General features: G+C 36.1%; 1 protein-coding gene across 1 annotated transcript; it reads right to left on the reverse strand.

Moving 5' to 3' along the window:
• Positions 1–1,846: 1,846 nt before the first annotated feature.
• Positions 1,847–5,341, reverse strand: LOC123563996 (zinc finger protein Noc-like). The gene is made up of 2 exons (XM_045357235.2): positions 4,938–5,341; positions 1,847–3,906 (listed from the first exon to the last, which is right to left on the reverse strand). The coding sequence occupies exons 1-2, from the start codon at positions 5,043–5,045 to the stop codon at positions 2,380–2,382; spliced, it is 1,635 nt and encodes a 544-aa protein (XP_045213170.2). The 5' UTR covers positions 5,046–5,341; the 3' UTR covers positions 1,847–2,379.
• Between the last annotated feature and the right edge of the window lie 15,202 nt (positions 5,342–20,543).

Genomic DNA, 20,543 nt, shown 5'->3' on the forward strand with positions numbered 1-20,543 from the left:
CCATGTCATAGACATGGTTTCGGACGGAGGAACGGACAACGCCAAAAACTATATCCCTCCGCCTTCGTGAATACTGTACAGAATAACATACCAAAAATATATAAAGGACATACATAAACAGCACACTATCAATGTATAAATAACATTATTATAAATGTATTTCATGATAGCACAAGGTATGGGGTAGAGGCGGTCTAAATTGGAATGTTATCATACCTAGTAGTCAGGTATAAAATATTCACATACACGAATAAAATCAGATATGCCATCGCAATAACCATACATCATCCTGTCTCGACGATTTTGAATTATTTATTATATATTAACCATGCATGATGCAAAACATTTGAAAAATTAAAACTGTGTAGATAATGTGATATTTGCCCTACAAAGCAGTATCAAGTTACAGAACAAGTACGATACGGATATGATACGGGGTTTACACATCTCAATATGAAGGGTATCTGTCACAGGGATCACGCTACTTGATACCCTCGCTCAATGGCCGCTGATATGTTTAGAAATTATACAGGATCATCCTTCGTTTCAAACATGCGATTTGCACATAAACTATCCTGCTTTACTTATATTTATATGGCGGTCTGTTTTTGCGTAGTGGCGTTCTTAATGTTTTGGAACGCTACATTTTTCCTGCAATATCCCTCTTTGTTTTATTTTTTTGCGAGTAATTTGATTATCTCGCTTACTTAATGTCAGTTTTGACTTTTTCCTATAATGGATAACATCCATATTTTAATTATTTGTTAATAAATGTTAAAGTTTTGACAGATAAATGTATTTTAAAACCCGATCTTTCCGTCGGCAGGCTAGTGGCGACGCTTTCATTGTAAAGATATTTGATAAACATTAGCTTTTAAACGGTTTTGTATTTGATATAAACCAACAAAAATATTTCGACATTAATTTATACCTAACAAATTTATGTTGACATTAATAATTAGTTACCATGATTTAAAATTGCTTGAGTGTATGCGTTGTTCATGCAAATTGACTAGTGCAGGATTTTACATCACGACATTACATAATTACAGTTTGTGAGGTTCCAGTGTAGTCTGTCACCCGTACAAAATTTTTCGGCCAAAATGTCCATCCGAAAATGCAAGTAACTCGACAACACCTATAAACATAGTGATAACTTGTTTTTATCATTAACTTTACCATCAGATTATTTTCATATTTAAAAAAAAATCTTGAAGGTTTTCAACGTTGAAATCCACCTGTTTGATACAAATCTTTATTGCTAAATTGAGACTGCAATAACATTATTTATAAATAAATTCTAAAATCGAAACATGGCTTGGGACCTTGGAGTACATTCTCTATTTTACGAAAATAGAATTCCGCTTATGCCGGTGTTGGTGGGAAGGGGGATCGGGCGTCTGAAATGTGTCACATCTCATAACCTCGCACGAACAGTCAATCAAACCGTGTTTATTATTTTGGTTTGTTCAGAAGGATCTTATAGATTTTATTCACTCTTCGACCTCATTAAAGATCTAGAAGTTATTTAAAAGCTCAGGTCATTTTTAAGTCATTATCTGAAGATACATTTCTTTATTTCAAACAATTAGAACTCAATATGCTAAATATTTATAAACGGAAAGCAGTCTGTAATGACGCATCATTAACAGGATAACTACTTTATTCTCGACTGTGGGGTAAAGTATGTATTAAAATATAACTGTATTCCTATTATTCGCAGTATATTCTTTTTGAAATGCTGCTGCTGACAAATCAAGATGACCTATCCAAATGATATTTACCCGCTTTATCTTTTATACATGTAACCAGAACAAGGTATATCCCCCAAAAAATAAAATCAAAATATAATTTACCTTTTAATAAATAATCAACACATCAACAGAAAATATAACTACCAATTGTTACATGTAGTGAACAATTTAAACGCAGTAAAACTGGAAAAAATAAAAACAAAATACATTTGTATAACATTTGTTGAAATTATATACTTTTTCAGATAAATCGTATGGCTGCAATATGAAAATTAATAAACTTGATGACAGTTTAAAGCAAATATCATTCTGATACATATTTTTAAAGAAAACTGTATTTCTTATAATCCTTCCGTATAGATGTGTATTAAAGAAAATTAAAGGAAAAGCAGTAAGGAACATTTATGGCAAATTTGAGTGAATTTCCAAACACTTTCACAAACAAGTTTTGAAATCACCGAACCAATCCGTCGTTTCAATTAAAGTGTATTTATTAGTTTCAAAATTGCGCAAATAACTGCTAGAAGTGTCACCTTTGAGATTAGAGTCTATACAAGACTTTAGCACTGTTGTTGTACACCTTTAATAGTCCATTCGCTGTCTATCAGTGTCTGAACGGATCTAGTCATGGGACAGCAGCCGCGCCAACCCTTTGACCATATAAGGAATATGGAGAATAATAAGGTCCTAGGGATGAGAGAGGTTGGCCAGGTTGAAGGGCTGTTGGAGCACTAGGAAGTGCTGACTTGTATGGATGATATCGACTTCCGCTTAAAACACTGCTCAACGGACTCGGTATCGTTGGATATGCCCGTCGGAGAGAATTTGGACTCAATCCTCCGTGTGCCGGTAGCGGCCCATGAGGGTACCCACTCAAGCCGAGCGGTGGTGGTAGACCTAGGGCCGCGTAACTCGCTAGTGTTGACGCAGAGTCCGAACTAGATGTATGCGTGCGGAGATGTTGTAGCAATTCCTCCGATGTTGAATAACGTTTACCACAATAGTCATTACCTGAAACCCAGTTACACACATATGGCATGCCCGGACTATGTCCAGAAACGCCACCGAGAAAGCTGTGAGCGTATAAAGATGATGTAAGTCCTGGATAAGATGATAATCCTGATGGTATCGAGGGAAGGGAACTCTGCATTGAAAACTGTGGCAACATGGAAAGTGAAGAGGCACCTGTCATTCCTAATGCACTCAAACTTTGTAAGGATTTCTCATGAGCACATTGTGAGCAACCAGGGGCTGTACAAGTGGAACTAACATGACTGTTCTGAATAGTCAACTGGCAGTTTGTACAGTAAGGGTCTCTACACACAGGTACAAGCGTGGTTGCACCAGAAGGAGTCCTCACGCGAGCATATGACACGTATGGAGATAGTCCTGGGGTTAGTCCACTTTTTGAGAGGGCAGCATTTTGTGCAGCTAGTGCTGCAGCTGCAGAAGCACTAAGTCCACTATATCCAGAGTGGGCCGCCGCGAGAGATGACGCGTACGCTGAACTCACGGATGCTGGATCAAGGGAAAATGCATGTCCATATAATGATAAACCAGGGTGTGGTAGTCCAGCGCCAAACCCGTTTAATCCAGGGTGGATAGGCGCAGGAATTTTGCTTGTTGAAGACTGGAAATGGTCAGGACTAGATCTGCTTGGTTTACCGTCAGAAGAATTGTCTCTATTTCTGTCGCCTCTTTCACGCTCAGTATCCCTTTCCTTTTCACTGGATGTACTACTTGTAGCCCTAGTGCTACTAGAATTATGACCATTGTTCGAACCAGTTGAGGACACGGGTCGTGTCACTGAGGTTGTTACTGTTGTAGTTTCACAGGCTCTTTCCGAGGAAGTTCCTGGTGCTGGACTAGATTTACGACTTGGCGAGTTTGAGATCGGAACCAGTGGTGGGATTTCTTTAGGTGGAACATGCTTATATCCGGCCTTTTTAGCAGACTCTCTTCCAGACTCATTCCCGCTGTCAGTACTAGGACTTTTTCTGCTATCCCCAGGGTTGTTTTTATCAGAGGATTTTTCTGATTCTTTTTTCTCCTTTTCAAGCGGTGGTATGATTGGTTTTGAAGGAGTTGGGTCCTTCCCTATACTACTGCATGTCTGCGCAAGCAGGGCTAAGGGACTCTTCTTAGCATCCAACTGTAAAAATAAAAAAAAGAATAATTTTGTTACGTTTTTGACGGTTTTTATGCATTTGGAGATTTTATAGAAAGTACCTACTATATTTCTCTTTATGGCGATAAAACGTATTGAAAATATTTCTACATGGACTCGAGTAATAAATATTTTATTGTAGTGACATGTGTTAAACGTTATACAAATCATATTAATAACAATCAATTTAACGAAACACCCGGCCCACTAGACCTATACGAATATTAAACTTAATCTGAGTAACTGGGAGTATGTTTACAGTTTTAATGTTTTATTTGAAGGATGGAGTGTCATGGCTAGTCTAGCCACTAGTCTGATATAAAGAATTTGTCAAAATATTCAACTTCAGTATTTTTTCTTTTATTTTATGTAATAGTGAGATTTTCTCAGAGAACTGATTGTCATATTATCAGTCTACGATACAAAATTTGAAAAATAAAAATTAAAAAAAAAATATCTCGTGGTCTACGGCGCTAGTCAAACATGGCGTCCAGAGAAAGCGTAATTTATATGAAATAACACTGTATACACTTCTCGGAGAAACACGATATACACTGCTTTGAGAAGCACGACATGCACTGGTCTCAGAAACAAAGAGGCAGCCTGCGATCAATGAAGCACTTCAAATGATTATAGTATTGACGCCTTGCCATCAATATCACCAATATAACATGGACTCACTTACAAATTAGCAGAATCTCTGGGCTTGTAAATGCCATAATGAGCGGGAAATCGATTGTACAGATACAATTAGATGGTGAAAAGAGTCGGGCGGTGCAAACAAGTATTAAAGAGAAAAATCTAACATAGACTAATGATTAACAAGACTGATCGAAATTTCTTATTTTCACTTCCCCATTCTGTAATACTATATTCAACCGAATCGGGAGCATAAAGAAACTACTGGAAATAAATAAACAGGATATGCTTCCAAGATTAAACTCGCTTTAATACCAATATTAACCTGGGAAAAGACAACCATCAAGTGGATTACAGAGAAGTTATAGAACACTTACCGTTGTTGGAAGGGGTTGTAGGTAATCCGGATGGAGGTACTGAGCCACGCTTGGTGACAGAATACTCGACATATTAATTGGTGTACTTTCACTCTTCGACTCGTTCATTGTAATTATGTTCAAATATCCACACTAAATAATTATTTATCAACAATATCCATAAAAATGGGCACACCGGTATTATAATATCCTTTCACGTATAAATCCAGATACTGTATATAAACATATTGTTGAATTAGTTCGTTATCCAGCTGTATAGGACTGCTATCGCGAGAGACACTTCAGCTTACACTGAATTCAACAGTCTAGTAGTTGACTGTCAATCATTTCTGCAGCTTAACAACACTCATTTATCTGTATAACAAACTCATACCGCCCAGTGAGATCCGCACACAATGTCTGGTATGAACTACATGAAATCTATAACCTGATAAAACATACACCTCGCCAGCCAATACTTGTTCAGTATCGGCTGTCACTTCTTCTTCGTGAACTGTGGACTCCGCCTAACTGTCAGAAGAAATTAATGAGTTTGATGATTGATAACGATCCCCGGCGCCTCTACCAATGAGAAATAAAGACTGTAATTGCTTTGGCAAAAGGCCAAAGGCTTCGGTATGGTTTCAATCTATCATGATGATATGCTTCCCGTCTTGACTGCTTTATGTCATTCAATGTTGTTAATGTATACTACCTAAAGGGCGAATTGAAAAGATTAAACTGTACACAGATAGCCGGCCAAACATGCGATAATAAATTGTACATTATCTCACACTCACACACGTTCTGTCGTTTCTTTTCCAACTGATTACACAACATAACTGATAGGGATATGTCTCGATCACGAAATAACTCCCAAGAAATATGTTAGGTAAACTCACAGCTCTGGGCCATGTGACATTGACTATATATCGGTGCTACAGATCAAAAGCACCGGCACATTATATGAGATCAAATAAATCAATCCGCCTGTAGGTAGGGTGTCTGATAAGCCTCGGTGATTGACAGATTGAGTGCTGGCCTGTCTAAATTCTTTCATATCGAACAAGTTTGCACTGATTGAAACTAACAAGTGAAACAAAAACAAGTTGTAAGTTGAGAAATTTTATCTAAGGAAACAAAGACTTATTTTTCATTCGTTTTCCAGTTACAGACGTATGTTTTCCAGTTACAGGCGTATGTTTTGTACTATGTCTACATATAATTTTTGATAACTTGAAAGAATTCCTAAGTAGCATTAGGCATACAAAGTCTGAAAACGGCTATTCATCAAACATGCAATAAAGAAAAAGAATGAAAAAAGACACATTGTCTCCTGCTGTGGTACAAAATGAATAGGTTCTGAAGCACACAGTCTATGAATTATGTTGTTCTGCAGAAAGTTAGGCAGTAATAAACTCCTTAAATATACTTTTATCTGAAATACATGTCATCTACATTGCGTATATTTAGTAAATCATATCTGCATGATACAGGCATGTTGTCACATACATTTTGTTGTCTCCGTCAGCTGTTATCAGAAGACACATTTATATGCTAAACAGGCTGAGCACCGGACTGTTGGGGTCGTGCAGTCATCATACGATTCATTACAATGGAGACATCTTGCCTGTATAAAACGGTTCCAGATATTTAAATAATGTAAACGTCTCCTTGCTGTATGCGTAATTTTCTTTACAGACTGCATGGTTTTAATAGTGTGTAATGAAAGAAATTTAAAACAAGTGAATTATTGTATTAGAATTTCGTTATTACAGTTCGGAGATCGGTTTCAGCATAATTATTCTCTTAGATTAAATGTCTATCTTTGAGCAAATACTACATATAAAAATGTAAATATTCAACAAAATTGTCAATCTATCTAACTTTTTAACACATTTTGGTTTAAGTTTCCTACACTTTAGGGCAGAACTTGTCAAATAGATTAAAATTATATCTGAATATAATTTGTTACATGCCGACATATGTTTAATAGGTCTCTGTGTACAGAACGTATTTATATGTTCTAGATATATAACTGATTGACAGGTTTGCCCGGAGTTACATCAATCATAGTATAGTGATCGTTATCGTATGCTATCCGCCAATATTGTCACCCGGCTCACAGTCTATCAATACACTGCATAAACTCTTAACAGGCTAAAGCAAACATGCACAAAAAGCAGTGACAAGTTGAAATGCGCCTTCGTTTATTTTTGAAACTTGCTATCTGTAAAGTAAATGTTAATTTTTGTAATTTACGGTGCAAAAACGAACGTCAGTGCACATACATCATGGGGAAAATGAGAGATTTTTAAAGTGATATTTCAGTTTGATGTATAACGCCATTTAATGTTGATTGCACGTAATGGCCAGATCAAAGATACACGTGAATACTATATTGTTTCATCTAAGCAATGAATCAAACCGATAACGAGGCTTTTGATGGAGAGATGTCTATAAACTTCATTTACATATCTTTAAAGGTGGATTGTCAACATGCAGACAAAACTCATCATAACTCAATGAGATCTGCTCAATTAAGGTATCCGATCCACAATTAGATAACCTTTCGATGCCTGGTGACCCCAGGTTGTTTTTTTTTTAAGAGTTTTGTCTGCTAAACAAGAATTGGTAAATAAGATGACCATAACATTTAACTGCGAAAAGGTATATAACTGGATTTCTATTGAAGTATAAAAGCAAAAAGAAAACCTTTTATAACATATTTTTGTCATGTAATTTAATTTTTTTTCAGTAGACAATACTACGTAAGAGCATTAGTGCCAGGTGTGTTTTTTTATTAACTCGAAATTTCGGGTTACTAACTCGAAATTTCGACTCAGTAACTAGTCATTTCGAGATACGTAACTCGACTAAGTAACTCGAAATTCCGAGTTAATAAATAACATACACTTGGCACTAATGCTCTACACTTTCAAATGATACCAAAATTGTATGAGCTTTCCAGGCATCAATATTTGATATATTTAAATAGCACTGTTATGTAGAACTTGCTTATTTGTGGACCGGATATCTTATTGCCTGTAATACAGTACAGCGGCCTAATATACATGAAAATCTGGGTGTAATACAGTACAGCGGCCTAATATACACGAAAATCTGGGTGTAATACAGGACAGTGGCGCAATAAAGATACACGAAAATCTGACTGTAATACAGTACAGCAGTGCAATAGAGATACACGAAAGTCTGCGTGTAATACAGTACAGCGGCCTTATATACACGAAAATCTGGGTGTAATAAAGTACAGCAGTGCAATAGAGATACACGAAAATCTGTGTGTAATAAAGTAGAGCAGTGCAATAGAGATACACGAAAATCTGCGTGTAATACAGTACAGCGGCCTAATATACACGAAAATCTGGGTGTAATACAGTACAGCGGCCTAATATACACGAAAATCTGCGTGTAATACAGTACATCGGCCTAATATACACGAAAATCTGGGTGTAATAAAGTACAGCAGTGCAATAGAGATACACGAAAATCTCACTGTAATGCAGTACAGCAGTGCAATAGAGATACACGAAAATCTGGGTGTAATACAGTACAGCGGCCTAATATACACGAAAATCTGCGTGTAATACAGTACAGCGGCCTAATATACACGAAAATCTGGGTGTAATACAGTACAGCGGCGCAATAGAGATACAGGAATATCTGCGTGTAATACAGTACAGTAGTGCAATAATGATACACGAAAATATGCGTGTAATACAGTACAGCGGTCTTATAGACACGAAAATCTGCGTGTAATACAGGACAGTGGCGCAATAAAGGTACACGAAAATCTGGCTGTAATACAGTACAGCAGTGCAATAGAGATACGCGAAAATCTGCGTGTAATACAGTACAGCGGCCTAATATACACGAAAATCTGGGTGTAGTACAGTACAGCGGCGCAACAGATAAACACGAAAATCTGCGTGTAATAAAGTACAGCAGTGTAATAGTGATACACGAAAATATGCGTGTAATACAGTACAGCGGCCTTATATACACGAAAATCATACTGGACAGCGCCGCAATAAAGATACACGAAAATCTGGTTGTAATACAGTACAGCAGTGCAATAGAGATACACGAAAAATCTGCGTGTAATACAGTACAGTAGTGCAATAGTAATACACGAAAATATGCGTGTAATACAGTACAGCGGCGCAATGTACACGAGGATCTGGGTGAAATACAGGACAGCAACGCAACAGAGATACACGAAATCTGCGTGTAATACAGTACAGCGGCGCAATGTACACGAAATTCTGCGTGTAATTTAGCACAGCGGTGCAATAAAAATACAGGAACATCTGCATGCTGCGTGTAGTACAGCACAGCGGCGCAGATGCCTTCTTTAAATACAGGAACATCTGCATACTGCGTGTAGTACAGCACAGCGGTGCAGATGCCTTCTTTAAATACAGGAACATCTGTGTGTAGTACAACACAGCGTCGATCTCTTTGTAGTTGATGTATATGACGAGTGTATCTTCCAAGTGATACAATAAAAAACGAACATGAGCTTATGAAAGGTTACAACTTTTCTTCTGTATCAGTCAAATTGAAAATGCTCCTCTAAAACTATTATTAGTATACAATGCACAGAAAACTCTGAAAGTTTTAAATGATACAACACAAAGTAGGAGAATGCATCGTTTATTTTCCATCACTAATACATTTTATATCATTAAAATCATCTTTCTACTTTATCTCAGTTGAATCTAAATTGGCAACCGTCTGAATATATGATGTGCAGAGCTTTCAAATAATGTTCCTAAATTACAAACCTATTAATCAGTTTTGATGAAAATGATTATCTGCGCTGATAAGGCCCTGTACATAGTTTACAGATTGAGGCCATATTGCAGTGATCTATGCATGCATGCTGCCCAGCACTGTCGCAGGTCCGCTTTTCCACTCATTAATTTATAACGAACTTATTCATGGTTAATACATGACATTAAAAAAACAGTATGAAAGATGCTAAATAACAAAACGAATATGAAAAATGATGCATCTTAACGTAGAAAGTCTTCCTGAAAGGTAGTAATTATTCAATTTGTAGTTGGTGTCACTTGAAACTGTTACCATGACAACAAACGGCCGCCAGCGACAATTTCGCGGTAGGGTTAGGTGAGCAAGTGACAGTGATAAGTACAGGCGACAAACAAGTTGACAAGGCGCACACCTAACTCAACTCTCACTATGTCATAATGACAGCCAACGGTAATCACCCGTCAAAATGAAATGGCCGAATTGTCACGTGACGTGCGATAAGTATCAAAATCAATCAGTATGCCCGATACATGTTAAATATAGACTAAATATGAAAATGTCGTAATAATTTATCGCGGTTTTATATATGATAATAAAATGACAATCAGAACGACAGTCCAGACATTCTTTTGCTAGAATTTTTCCAGTCCGTTCGTACGTGCGTGCGTCCGTGAGTGTGTGTGTGTGTGTGTGTGTGTGTGTGCCATGGTATAGGAGTGTTTTTTAAATGTTGGGGGAGAGGGGCATGGTGGGGGAGATTATGGGAGGAGGCCCTAGAATAGCTCCTAGACTATGATATATCATTTTCCAAAATTTTCATTTGTAAAATTGTGAATATAGCCAGCCTATATCCTATGTCCAATATCATAATAATATGGTAATAGTACAATCAGTTTGTCTGAGAAAATCTCTAAAATAGACATTTGGCATGGCATTTGTCACTATTACATAAAATAAAAAAAAAAGATACAACAAAAAATGAAATTTTGTGACAAATTCTTTAATACCAGTTTAGTGGCTAGTCTAGGGGGACCCAATCCTGGAAAATTCTGGTATTTCAAACGCTAAATGCTTTCTGTACAGTTTTGTGACAAAGAAATTTTTGTCATAAACTGAAGTTTCAGAAAGGTTTTGCGTTTTTTTATATGAAAAAAAAGAGCTTAAGAGTTAAAAATTATAAAAATTACAATTTTGCCTTACACCATTTTTAACTTTTCTTGTACACTAATCTGGTTCATAATTGGCCATAATTTTGCCATACACTTATCTGTTTTAAACTTTTTTGTAGTACACGTATTTGTTTTAGACTTTTACTATACCCTAATTTTGTTTTAGACATTAATTTATCGTTCACTAATCTGTTACAGACTTTTGTCGGACACTAATCTGTTACAGACGTTTGTCGTACACTAATCTGTTACAGGCTTTGTCGTACACTAATCTGTTACAGACTTTGTCGAACACTATTCTGTTAAAGACTTTTGTCGTACACTAATCTGTTACAAACTTTTGTCGAACACTAATCTAATACAAGCTTTTGTCGTACACTTATCTGTTACAGACTTTGTCGTACACTACTCTGTTACAGGCTTTGTCGTACACTAATCTGTTACAGACTTTGTCGTACACTACTCTGTTACAGGCTTTGTCGTACACTAATATGTTACAGAATTTGTCGTACACTAATCTGCAACAGGCTTTTGTCGTACACTAATATGTTACTAATCTGTTACAGGCTTTTGTATTATACTAATCTGTTACAGGCTTTTGTCGTAGACTAATCTGTTACAGACTTTGTCTCACAGACTTTTTGTCGTCCACTTTTCTGTTTTAGACGTTTACCGACACGGATGTGACTCATAGAGAAGAACAATACACATTTATAGACAAAGACAACTGTTCATTAAGAAGTATTATTCACTCATGTTATCCTTCATGAAAGTCATACATGGCTATCCATCATTTACATATTGAAAACAGAAGCTGAACTTTGACAGATTATAATTAATTAGACTGATACTTAAATGACGCCATTCACAATCCTGTCACTTCTTTATGCCAAGATGTACATCAAGGAGATATACTCGGCCGTTTCTTATTTGTGTCTTATTAGAATTGATTGATTAATCGTTGCTAAACGAAACAGATTAAAGATTCGGAACGAATACAAATAAATGTCAAGTGAATAAAAATGTATGTTTGATGAGAAAGCAAAATTTCTGAAGCATCTATCAAGATAAATGAAAATGAATTATTCTCTTTTAATGTATACATACTTAAACATGTTTTGATTTTCTGAAAAAAAAGTCATTGTTCAAAGGGACGCAAAAAAAATATAAGCTTATCTCATTCATATTATATTCATGAATTCAGCGGTTTCTTAGTTCAGCTAGCTTGAACATAGTGCGTTCAGCCCTAATGTAGTACCTCTAATATTCATAACGATTTTACACCATGTCCTGCAACTCTCATTAAGTGTGGAATCTGTCCTGCAGCTCTCATTCTCAGAGTGTGAAAGTTGTCAGTTATTTGCGTAAAAACTGATCAAACGTTTTCCTAACAAGTAATTTAACCGTATTGAGTACGAAATATGTAGAAATGTGACAAAATAAACAATTCAATAGGTATAATATATCAATGTTTGTTAAGAATGCAACATATCACTATATTGACACCCGTTGTCAAATTTTCCATTACAACTCACAAAAGGCAGCACTACATCAATGTCAAAATTCCTTATTTTAATTGACAACATGTCAATAAATTATTATTTCATTGCATATTGACATTCTGCTGAACGACTCTTGGAAATTTATTGAAATGGGAAAGTATATCTATATATATAGACAAGGAAGTGCCCGCAGGAGATCTAAATGTTAGTTTATTGAATCATAAACACATCCGGTAGTTGTTTTTCCAAGTCTACTATGCGTTTTGTCATAATTATATTCTATGATTATTATTTCGCTTTTATACCATGGTATGCTGGCAGATAATATCGCACACCTTTATAGAACTTTGATTTTTTTTTTATTTAAAGCTTTATTAGGGCCACTCTGTTCCAAGTGTTCAAGATTACAGTAATTTTTCATCATAAGAGCGCAGACAAAATGACAACGCTTGTATATAAACTCTTTAACACGGCACTTGAAACTTGTTAGGTATTGAGTTTCAATCAATCATTAGGTATATAGGGTTTTATTTCCCTTTGAGGCTGATAAAACTTGTAAGAAGTTTAAATAATGCTTTAACTATTTATCAAACGGCTATTAAGGCAAGATTGTGTACATAGTGAAACAGGCATGTGAAATTTACGATCGGGGTTTGCCGTTTACCACTTTGTGATATCCTAAATTCATTTTATGATAACATAAAAATGTGTTTTTAATGCTTTGAAATATAGTGTATTTAATGATATCACTAATTCTAATTAAAGATATAAATAAATGTATTTTGTGATATCCTAAAATGATTTAAAGTTGTTCTAAAATGATAAAAAAGGGTATCATATAATAGAATATAGGATATGTTTAATGACAAATATTTTTTCATATCCTTAATTCGATTTACTGATATCCTATATTCATATATCTTAAAAAACATTTATTGATATCTCAAATATGTCTGATTTAACATTATATATGATTCATATATTATTAGAGTATTATTGTTGGATTTTACTTATTAAAGCGAATTTAAGATATCCAAAAACGTCATATCATCAATAATTCATTTAATGATATCATAAAATTCGGATTTAAGATTAGTGATATCACAGAATTGATCTATTTAATGATATCCTTAATTCTATTTAATGATATCTTAAATTTATTTTGTGATATTTGATCAAATATTCATTTATGGATTTTATTATGAAATAGAGTTAAAGATATAATTAAATTGACTTAAGGATATCATAAAATAAAATTAAATAACCGAATTATAGACATCTATCACACATTTAATGATATCTGAAAAGTAATTATTAATATCATAAAGTGGAGTTGTGATAAATTAAAGATATTACAAATAAATTAATGATACATCCATAAATGAATTCAGGAAATCGTGAATACATAGTTACACGGCACCACGTAGGGTATAATTTAAGGATTCTTATATTTCTGCCTTTAAATACCGATCAGGCAGCAGCCACTCAGGTTTGAACGTAGTGATATTTCATTCTAATTAGAATATGTAAATGCAGCATGACATAGCTCCACCATGCGATCATTACTCACTTTTCGGAGCTGGAAAGAAAAACATTATCCCTTTATTCGCGAAACTTGCTATAATTTACACAGAATGACTTTCATTCAAACAATGCAGTGCAATCGGCAAATAACATATTGACTTTTATCTATATCAATCAGCCTAAAGTCCTTTTGTACCCTCTTTATCAGCCCAGACCCATTGATTTTGACAAATTGATGTCAGACAATGGGATCAGATCAGTTCATCCCACTGTTTTATCTCCTTTTGTATCAGGTATCATACCATGTCATGTATTCTATGATGGATTAACAATCCAACATCGGAAGTGACCCGTGGTTTGGCGATGGAACTCTAAGGTAAAGACACGTTAAGCGCTAGGTTATCTCCCTTTTGTAAATCTTCAGTGGAGGAAACAAATTAAAACTTCAACCATTGTGGTAAGGACTACGAACTGTGCAGTCTCTAGTAAGTGCAAGTTGATGGTAAGGTATCTTTGCGCAATATTTATCATGACATACATCGAACGGGTTTGTTTTTAGTTTTCTCTTTCTATCAGATTTTATATTCTCTCTCGTTTTTTTTTTTTTTTTTTTGTTTTTTTTTTTCAAATTATTTCCATTTAATATTTCTTTTTGTCGCATCGTAGTTTGGTTGTGATCAGAAGAATTTTATTGTTTTACTTTAAATCGTTTCAGACAATATGATATAGATGTGTTTTTTTTTTTACTTTCACTGCATCGCATTTTTCCTTTTATAGATATATTTATAAAGTAAGTATAGGTCCCTAGTCTGACTCATGAACCAAAGTACTGGAATGTTTTGCTCTTAATTAACTAAAATATGTATGTTATGGCAAAAATCGTATATGCACGAAGACGAAAACCGAGTGTATCATAGCTGCAGACCATGCCCCGATTGTCAATCAAACACTCGATAACATCAAACATAACTTTAATGAAGTAGGATACTGGTGATGTGAAAAATGAGAAAATAACATGAAGTTGGCTCAGTAAAAAATTTCAATGTAAAATTAATGGTTCATGAAAAGGTGTTATTGATGTATAGTCGTGATTTTGCCTAGTTTATTTTATTTATGCTCCCAGGCTATTTATTAAACTAGCATACTGATAGGATAACGCGTATTAATAGGGACGAAAACATTTTGATAGGAATCTGCAGTAAGATTTATATGATCGCCTTCAGACAAGAGAGACCATAAAATAGAATTTATTCATCCTTTAATGTCAGTTTGTGAACATAAAAGACATATCTCTCCAGGTCAGATTTGCATAAAAAGCCCACCGACATTGATAAAGCTGCCTAGGATTCATTGTCTGGACTAAGTTTGTACTGGTTCACAAAAACACGTGTAAATGAATTAAGTGGGCGGTCGTATTTACACATATATATGGCGTTACAATGAATATATTATAAACTTGGATGACACACGTGATTTTAATTTTGTAACATAGTGTGTTCTATGTAATGTTGCTGGTAAAAGTAGGTATAACATTACATATAGAGAAATAACTTTTAAGTTAAATAACAAAATAAAACGGAGAGAAAGTGATCGAAGTCTACTGAGCATGTTTCATCAAAGTTGTCTTGGTGATCGCGTAAACAAGCCGACGCAATCAAAAGCAGTGTTGATGAGTTTCACGCGGTATTCTTGTATAGACAGCGAGTTATCACCTTCAGTTAACGCCTTGCCACCCTTTATAACACCATCTTACAGACCGTGTAGTTTAAAAGGACAATCCCCTGTAAAATCATCACGTCATTTGTGAACAATTCGATTAAATATTGATGAAGCTGTCAATCAGACCCGACAAAGTGCAAAAATCACAATAATTCAGCTACAATTAAGTAGCGGATATTACAGTTTAAAAGCGTTAATGGCTATAGTAAATTATTCAGTTTAATAGACTGTGCACCCCGGATTGTCGTTTTGTAATGTAAATAACACTGCTGGTATTACGGAAGAACGTGACGCTACCGCCAGCTCTAGCTTCCATTTTGAACATAACAGAATAAAACAAAAATAAATCTGATCACTCTTGTTGATCATGATCGCACTGACCTCTATTAGAACATTAATATTGTAAACAAAGCATACGAAAAAATATCTGGAAAACCAGGAGAAATTAAAAAAATGAAGATATTCCACAGCGGCGGAAAAAGTTCTGCCAGCGAACAATACAAGTATTTCTCAATATAGCAACTTTAGTGTACATGTAACAATAAATAAATATAAACTTTTACTTTCCTAAAACTGCGATTATTTATCAGTTTATGTACATTGTATACATGAATTGTAGACTTGTAAAGTAACAATGTGTAGTTTTTACGACCTAAAAGTTTCCTGGTGCGTAAATCTGGATTCTTTGTAAAACATTACATCAATAAACTGAGCCGGTCTGCATTTACTGGCAATATAACATCAATCGCTCGTTTCTCAAAAGGCCTCTTATTGTTAATTCAACACGAAGTTATCGCTTACATGATCAAAAGATTGACTTCGACAAAAACATAAACTACGGAGGGCCTGGTTTGTCTGGCTTATGTCAGAAATGGAATTAAATTCCCTCTGACAGCCTATGCCTTTGACGCTTTTGTGTGCTTTATACAGCCTGAAAGCTTCTAACTGTTGGTGTTTTATTCAGGATGAATGAAAGTAAATTGTAACAGAAACCTCTGAGGATTCGAGTCAGTGCACCGAAATAGACTCACTGGCTACCAATCTGTGAAACTATCATACAGAGGGTTTACAGAGGTGTAAATCTTACATTTAGTCTTTGAGGGTTTTTTCCCCCAACAAAGCATGAGTTTTTCTTATTGATACAACTATATACATGTATATGAGTTATACTTAAAAGTATCTCGGAACTACAGTGAATTAGTTTTTCCTTTAGTTACAAACATACACATGTATGTGAGTTGTTCTTAAAAGTATCATGGAACTGAAGTGAATTAGTTTCTCCTATACATAAAAACATATACTTATATGTAAGTTATTCTTAAAAGTATCTCAGAACTAGATGTATCTCGGAACTAGATGTATCTCGGGACTACATGTATAGTTCGGAACTACATGTATCTCTGAACTACATGTATCTCGGGACTACATGTATCTCGGAACTACATTTATTGATGCAGTAACAAAATTAGGTTGTTTCGGTTTCTTTCAAAAATGTTCAACATTTCAACATATTTTAGCATTCAGTTTGCTGACATCCTCATATACAAGTATATCATACTGACTTCTCTTTGACAGTGTAGCAGAGGCAAGTGACATCTAGAAGAGGCTAGTGACATGCAACAGAGGATAGTGACATGCAGCTGTGGTTAGTGACGTGTAACAGAGGCTAGTGATGTGTAACAAAGGCTAGTAGCATGCAGCAGTGGTTAGTTATATGGTGAGGTAGGTAGTGACATGTAACAGAGGCTAGTGATATGTAACAGAGGCTAGTGACATGTAACAGAAGTCAGTGACATGCTGCAGTGGTTACATGTAGCAGTGGTTATTGACATGTAGCAAAGGCTAGCGACATGCAGTAGTAGTTACTGACATTTAGCAGAGGCTAGTGACATGTAGCACATGCAGTACTGTTAGCAATGGCTACGAACGAACACGGGATTTAGCAGAGGCTAGTGACATGTAGCATAGGCAGTACTGTTAGCAATGGCTACGAACGAACACGGGATTTAGCAGAGGCTAGTGACATGTAGCACAGTGCTGCACAGCCAGTACTGTTAGAAATGACTACGAACGAACACGGGATTTAGCAGAGGCTATTGACATGTAGCACAGGCAGTACAGTTAGCAATGACTACGAACGAAAACGGGATTTAGCAGAGGCTAGTGACATGTAGCACAGTGCTGCACAGGCAGTACTGTTAGCAATGACAACGAACAAACACGGGATTTAGCAGAGGCTAGTGACATGTAGCACAGGCAGTACTGTTAGCAATGACTACGAACGAAAACGGGATTTAGCAGAGGCTAGTGACATGTAGCACAGTGCTGCACAGGCAGTACTGTTAGCAATGGCTACGAACGAACACGGGATTTAGCAGAGGCTAGTGACATGTAGCACAGGCAGTACTGTTAGAAATGACTACGAACAAAAACGGGATTTAGCAGAGGCTAGTGACATGTAGCACAGGTAGTACTGTTAGCAATGACTACGAACGAACACGGGATTTGGCAACAATATGGCTTACACAATAAACGTGCATTCGACAGAAATGGAAACTGCAGCGGTCGGCAGCAGTTGTAAATCATTTGTGAAGAGATTAGAATCGACTCATAAAGCAACTGACTTGCATATGTAAGCTGATCTGTTTCCGCAACACAAAAGCTCTTTGACTTTGAGAGGATGAGTTATTACTTTGGAATCAATTAAATCCATTTGAGGTGGAGATTTACGACTTTATGTCTGTCATCGACGACATCTTGCAAATCATCCGTGCCAAAGGAAAATGGTAATTTCATCGTTCTTGCTACTGAAGCCCCAGTTCTCTAGAGGCTCATTTCAAAGGGGAGATTTATTTGTGTTTGAATGCAAAATGAAATATTAGTTATCCCTGTTGTATTTCTCATCCATCAAAGTATCTCAGTTTCACTACAAACCGCTCATAAACAAGTGCCGGGCTTTCACTAATGCATTTTGTTAATGCCGAACGTGACTAGCTCCAGCTGAATATGAAATGGGAAGATGCATATATTTAAAAAAAATGCTTTGTTCTCTTAGACTGATTTTAATAGTTTTAGATCATTTTTATTACTTATTCCAATGTAAACATTTGTACTGTTTGCGGAACATACTTTTTTGTGGTTAGCCTAAGCTTTCAATTCAAGTTTAAATATGTTTCAAACAAAATGTATTTTAATAAATATTTACGGACGGAGTGAAGAACTTTTATGAAAGTAGTGATGCGACCGGAAACACTAAATTATCCACGCCTCCTCTAAGTAACGGAGTATATTTTTGTATGGTATTTACAAACAATCTGTCTTTATTTCAGGCTTTTCCAAGGAAAATAAAGCACAACCCGGCTTCCAGGCGACAAGGAAAAGTAATTATTTTTCAAAGGTATTTTAAATGAGTTAGCATACTGACTAGTGAAATATCTCTGACAGAGTGTTGATGGTTCTCTGTTTGTACGAGTGGCGATGAAAGCCTAGATTATGCTTCATTGACAGATACAAATGAGCTAAGATAAACCAATTTATACGTCTTAGATGGTACTTAGAATCACTTCTAGCAAGAACACCTCTTCAGTATAAGATATTTTAATGTTTACCAATGATTTTGTTGAGTGCAAAGTCTTGAATCATGTCCGTATCATTTTGTGCAGGTTCTTAAAAAAATTGACTCATAGTTTAGTCTAGATGGTAGTGGTCACTGACGGATTTCTACATTGATAAAATATATTCTACCTGCGTGCAGGTAAAACATGTCGAGAAGATAAGCAGACAAGAAAGTATATTCAAATTATTTTTATAGCATAAAATCATATCAGTTATATTTATTATTCATATAGCAAATTGTATTACATTGTGCTAATCTTGCTTCTCCGGCCCTCTGATGAGTGCACGTCTAAAGAAGGCACAGGACATTGACGGAACTAGGTCATAATTATATTCGCCTTCTTCTGTCAATGTCCTAAAGCCGTGACTAAAGCCGGAGAAAGTGGCCCTAAAAAGGACCGGCATGGAGTCGGTCGGCACGTAGAGAAGTCCCCGAGCCTTCTAATCCCTACGCTTAACATGGCGTGCGGGAGGGGAGGGGCACATCACTACAACGACGGAGCGACGACCGCGGCGTGCGGGAGGGGAGGGGCACATCACTACAGCGACGGAGCGACGACCGCGGCGTGCGAAAGGAGAGGGGCACATCACTACAGCGACGGAGCGACGACCGCTTATGTAAGGGCGAATGTTGTCAGGCACGTCTCTTGGGTCACTGTCATTCTAAGTCTCACTGGACTGTACAGTAACCCATTTTTTGATTCAAAATTATTGGATGTTTTTTGTTTATAGTCTATTGAAATTGCATAGAGGTAAATTATCTTCACACTTTTTAACGTCATGCCCGCTAACATGTCGCTGGTCCGTATTCTAGCGTCATGCCCGCTAACATGTCGGTGGTCCGTATTCTAACGTCATGCCCGCTAACACGTCGGTGGTCCGTATTCTTACATAGCTAAAAGTTATACTGTGCCCTTATGAGCGGATGGACTGTCAGACAGATAGATGTGCTGATCTTTAGCATAGTAATGCCGTTATCTTTTTATACACGAGTCATTTATTTTCGCAGAAATTTCCTATACACGGTATGACCAAGTTTTCGACGTATTGTACAGACACTTAGAATGTATTTTTACTAACCAGTTAGAGGGGGTATGTTTTTACTGACAAGTTAAAGGGATATGACCAGTTAGAGGGGGTATGTTTTTACTGACCAGTTAGAAGAGGATTGACAAGTTAGAAGGGATATGTGTTACTGATCAGTTAGAGGTGGTATGTGTTTACTGACCAGCTAGAGGAGTATGACTAGTTAGAGGGGGTATGTGTTTACTGACCAGTTAGAGGGGGTATGACCGGTTAGA

Source organism: Mercenaria mercenaria, chromosome 2 (genome assembly GCF_021730395.1).
Source record: "Mercenaria mercenaria strain notata chromosome 2, MADL_Memer_1, whole genome shotgun sequence".
Lineage (NCBI taxonomy): Eukaryota > Metazoa > Mollusca > Bivalvia > Venerida > Veneridae > Mercenaria > Mercenaria mercenaria.

Bases quoted from the DNA above. Each gene is read 5' to 3' on its own strand.
- LOC123563996 (XM_045357235.2), bottom strand. From the start codon at position 5,045: ATGAACGAGTCGAAGAGTGAAAGTACACCAATTAATATGTCGAGTATT. The intron at 3,907-4,937 runs GTAAGTGTTCTA...TTATTTTTACAG, and splicing joins TACAACCCCTTCCAACAACG to TTGGATGCTAAGAAGAGTCC.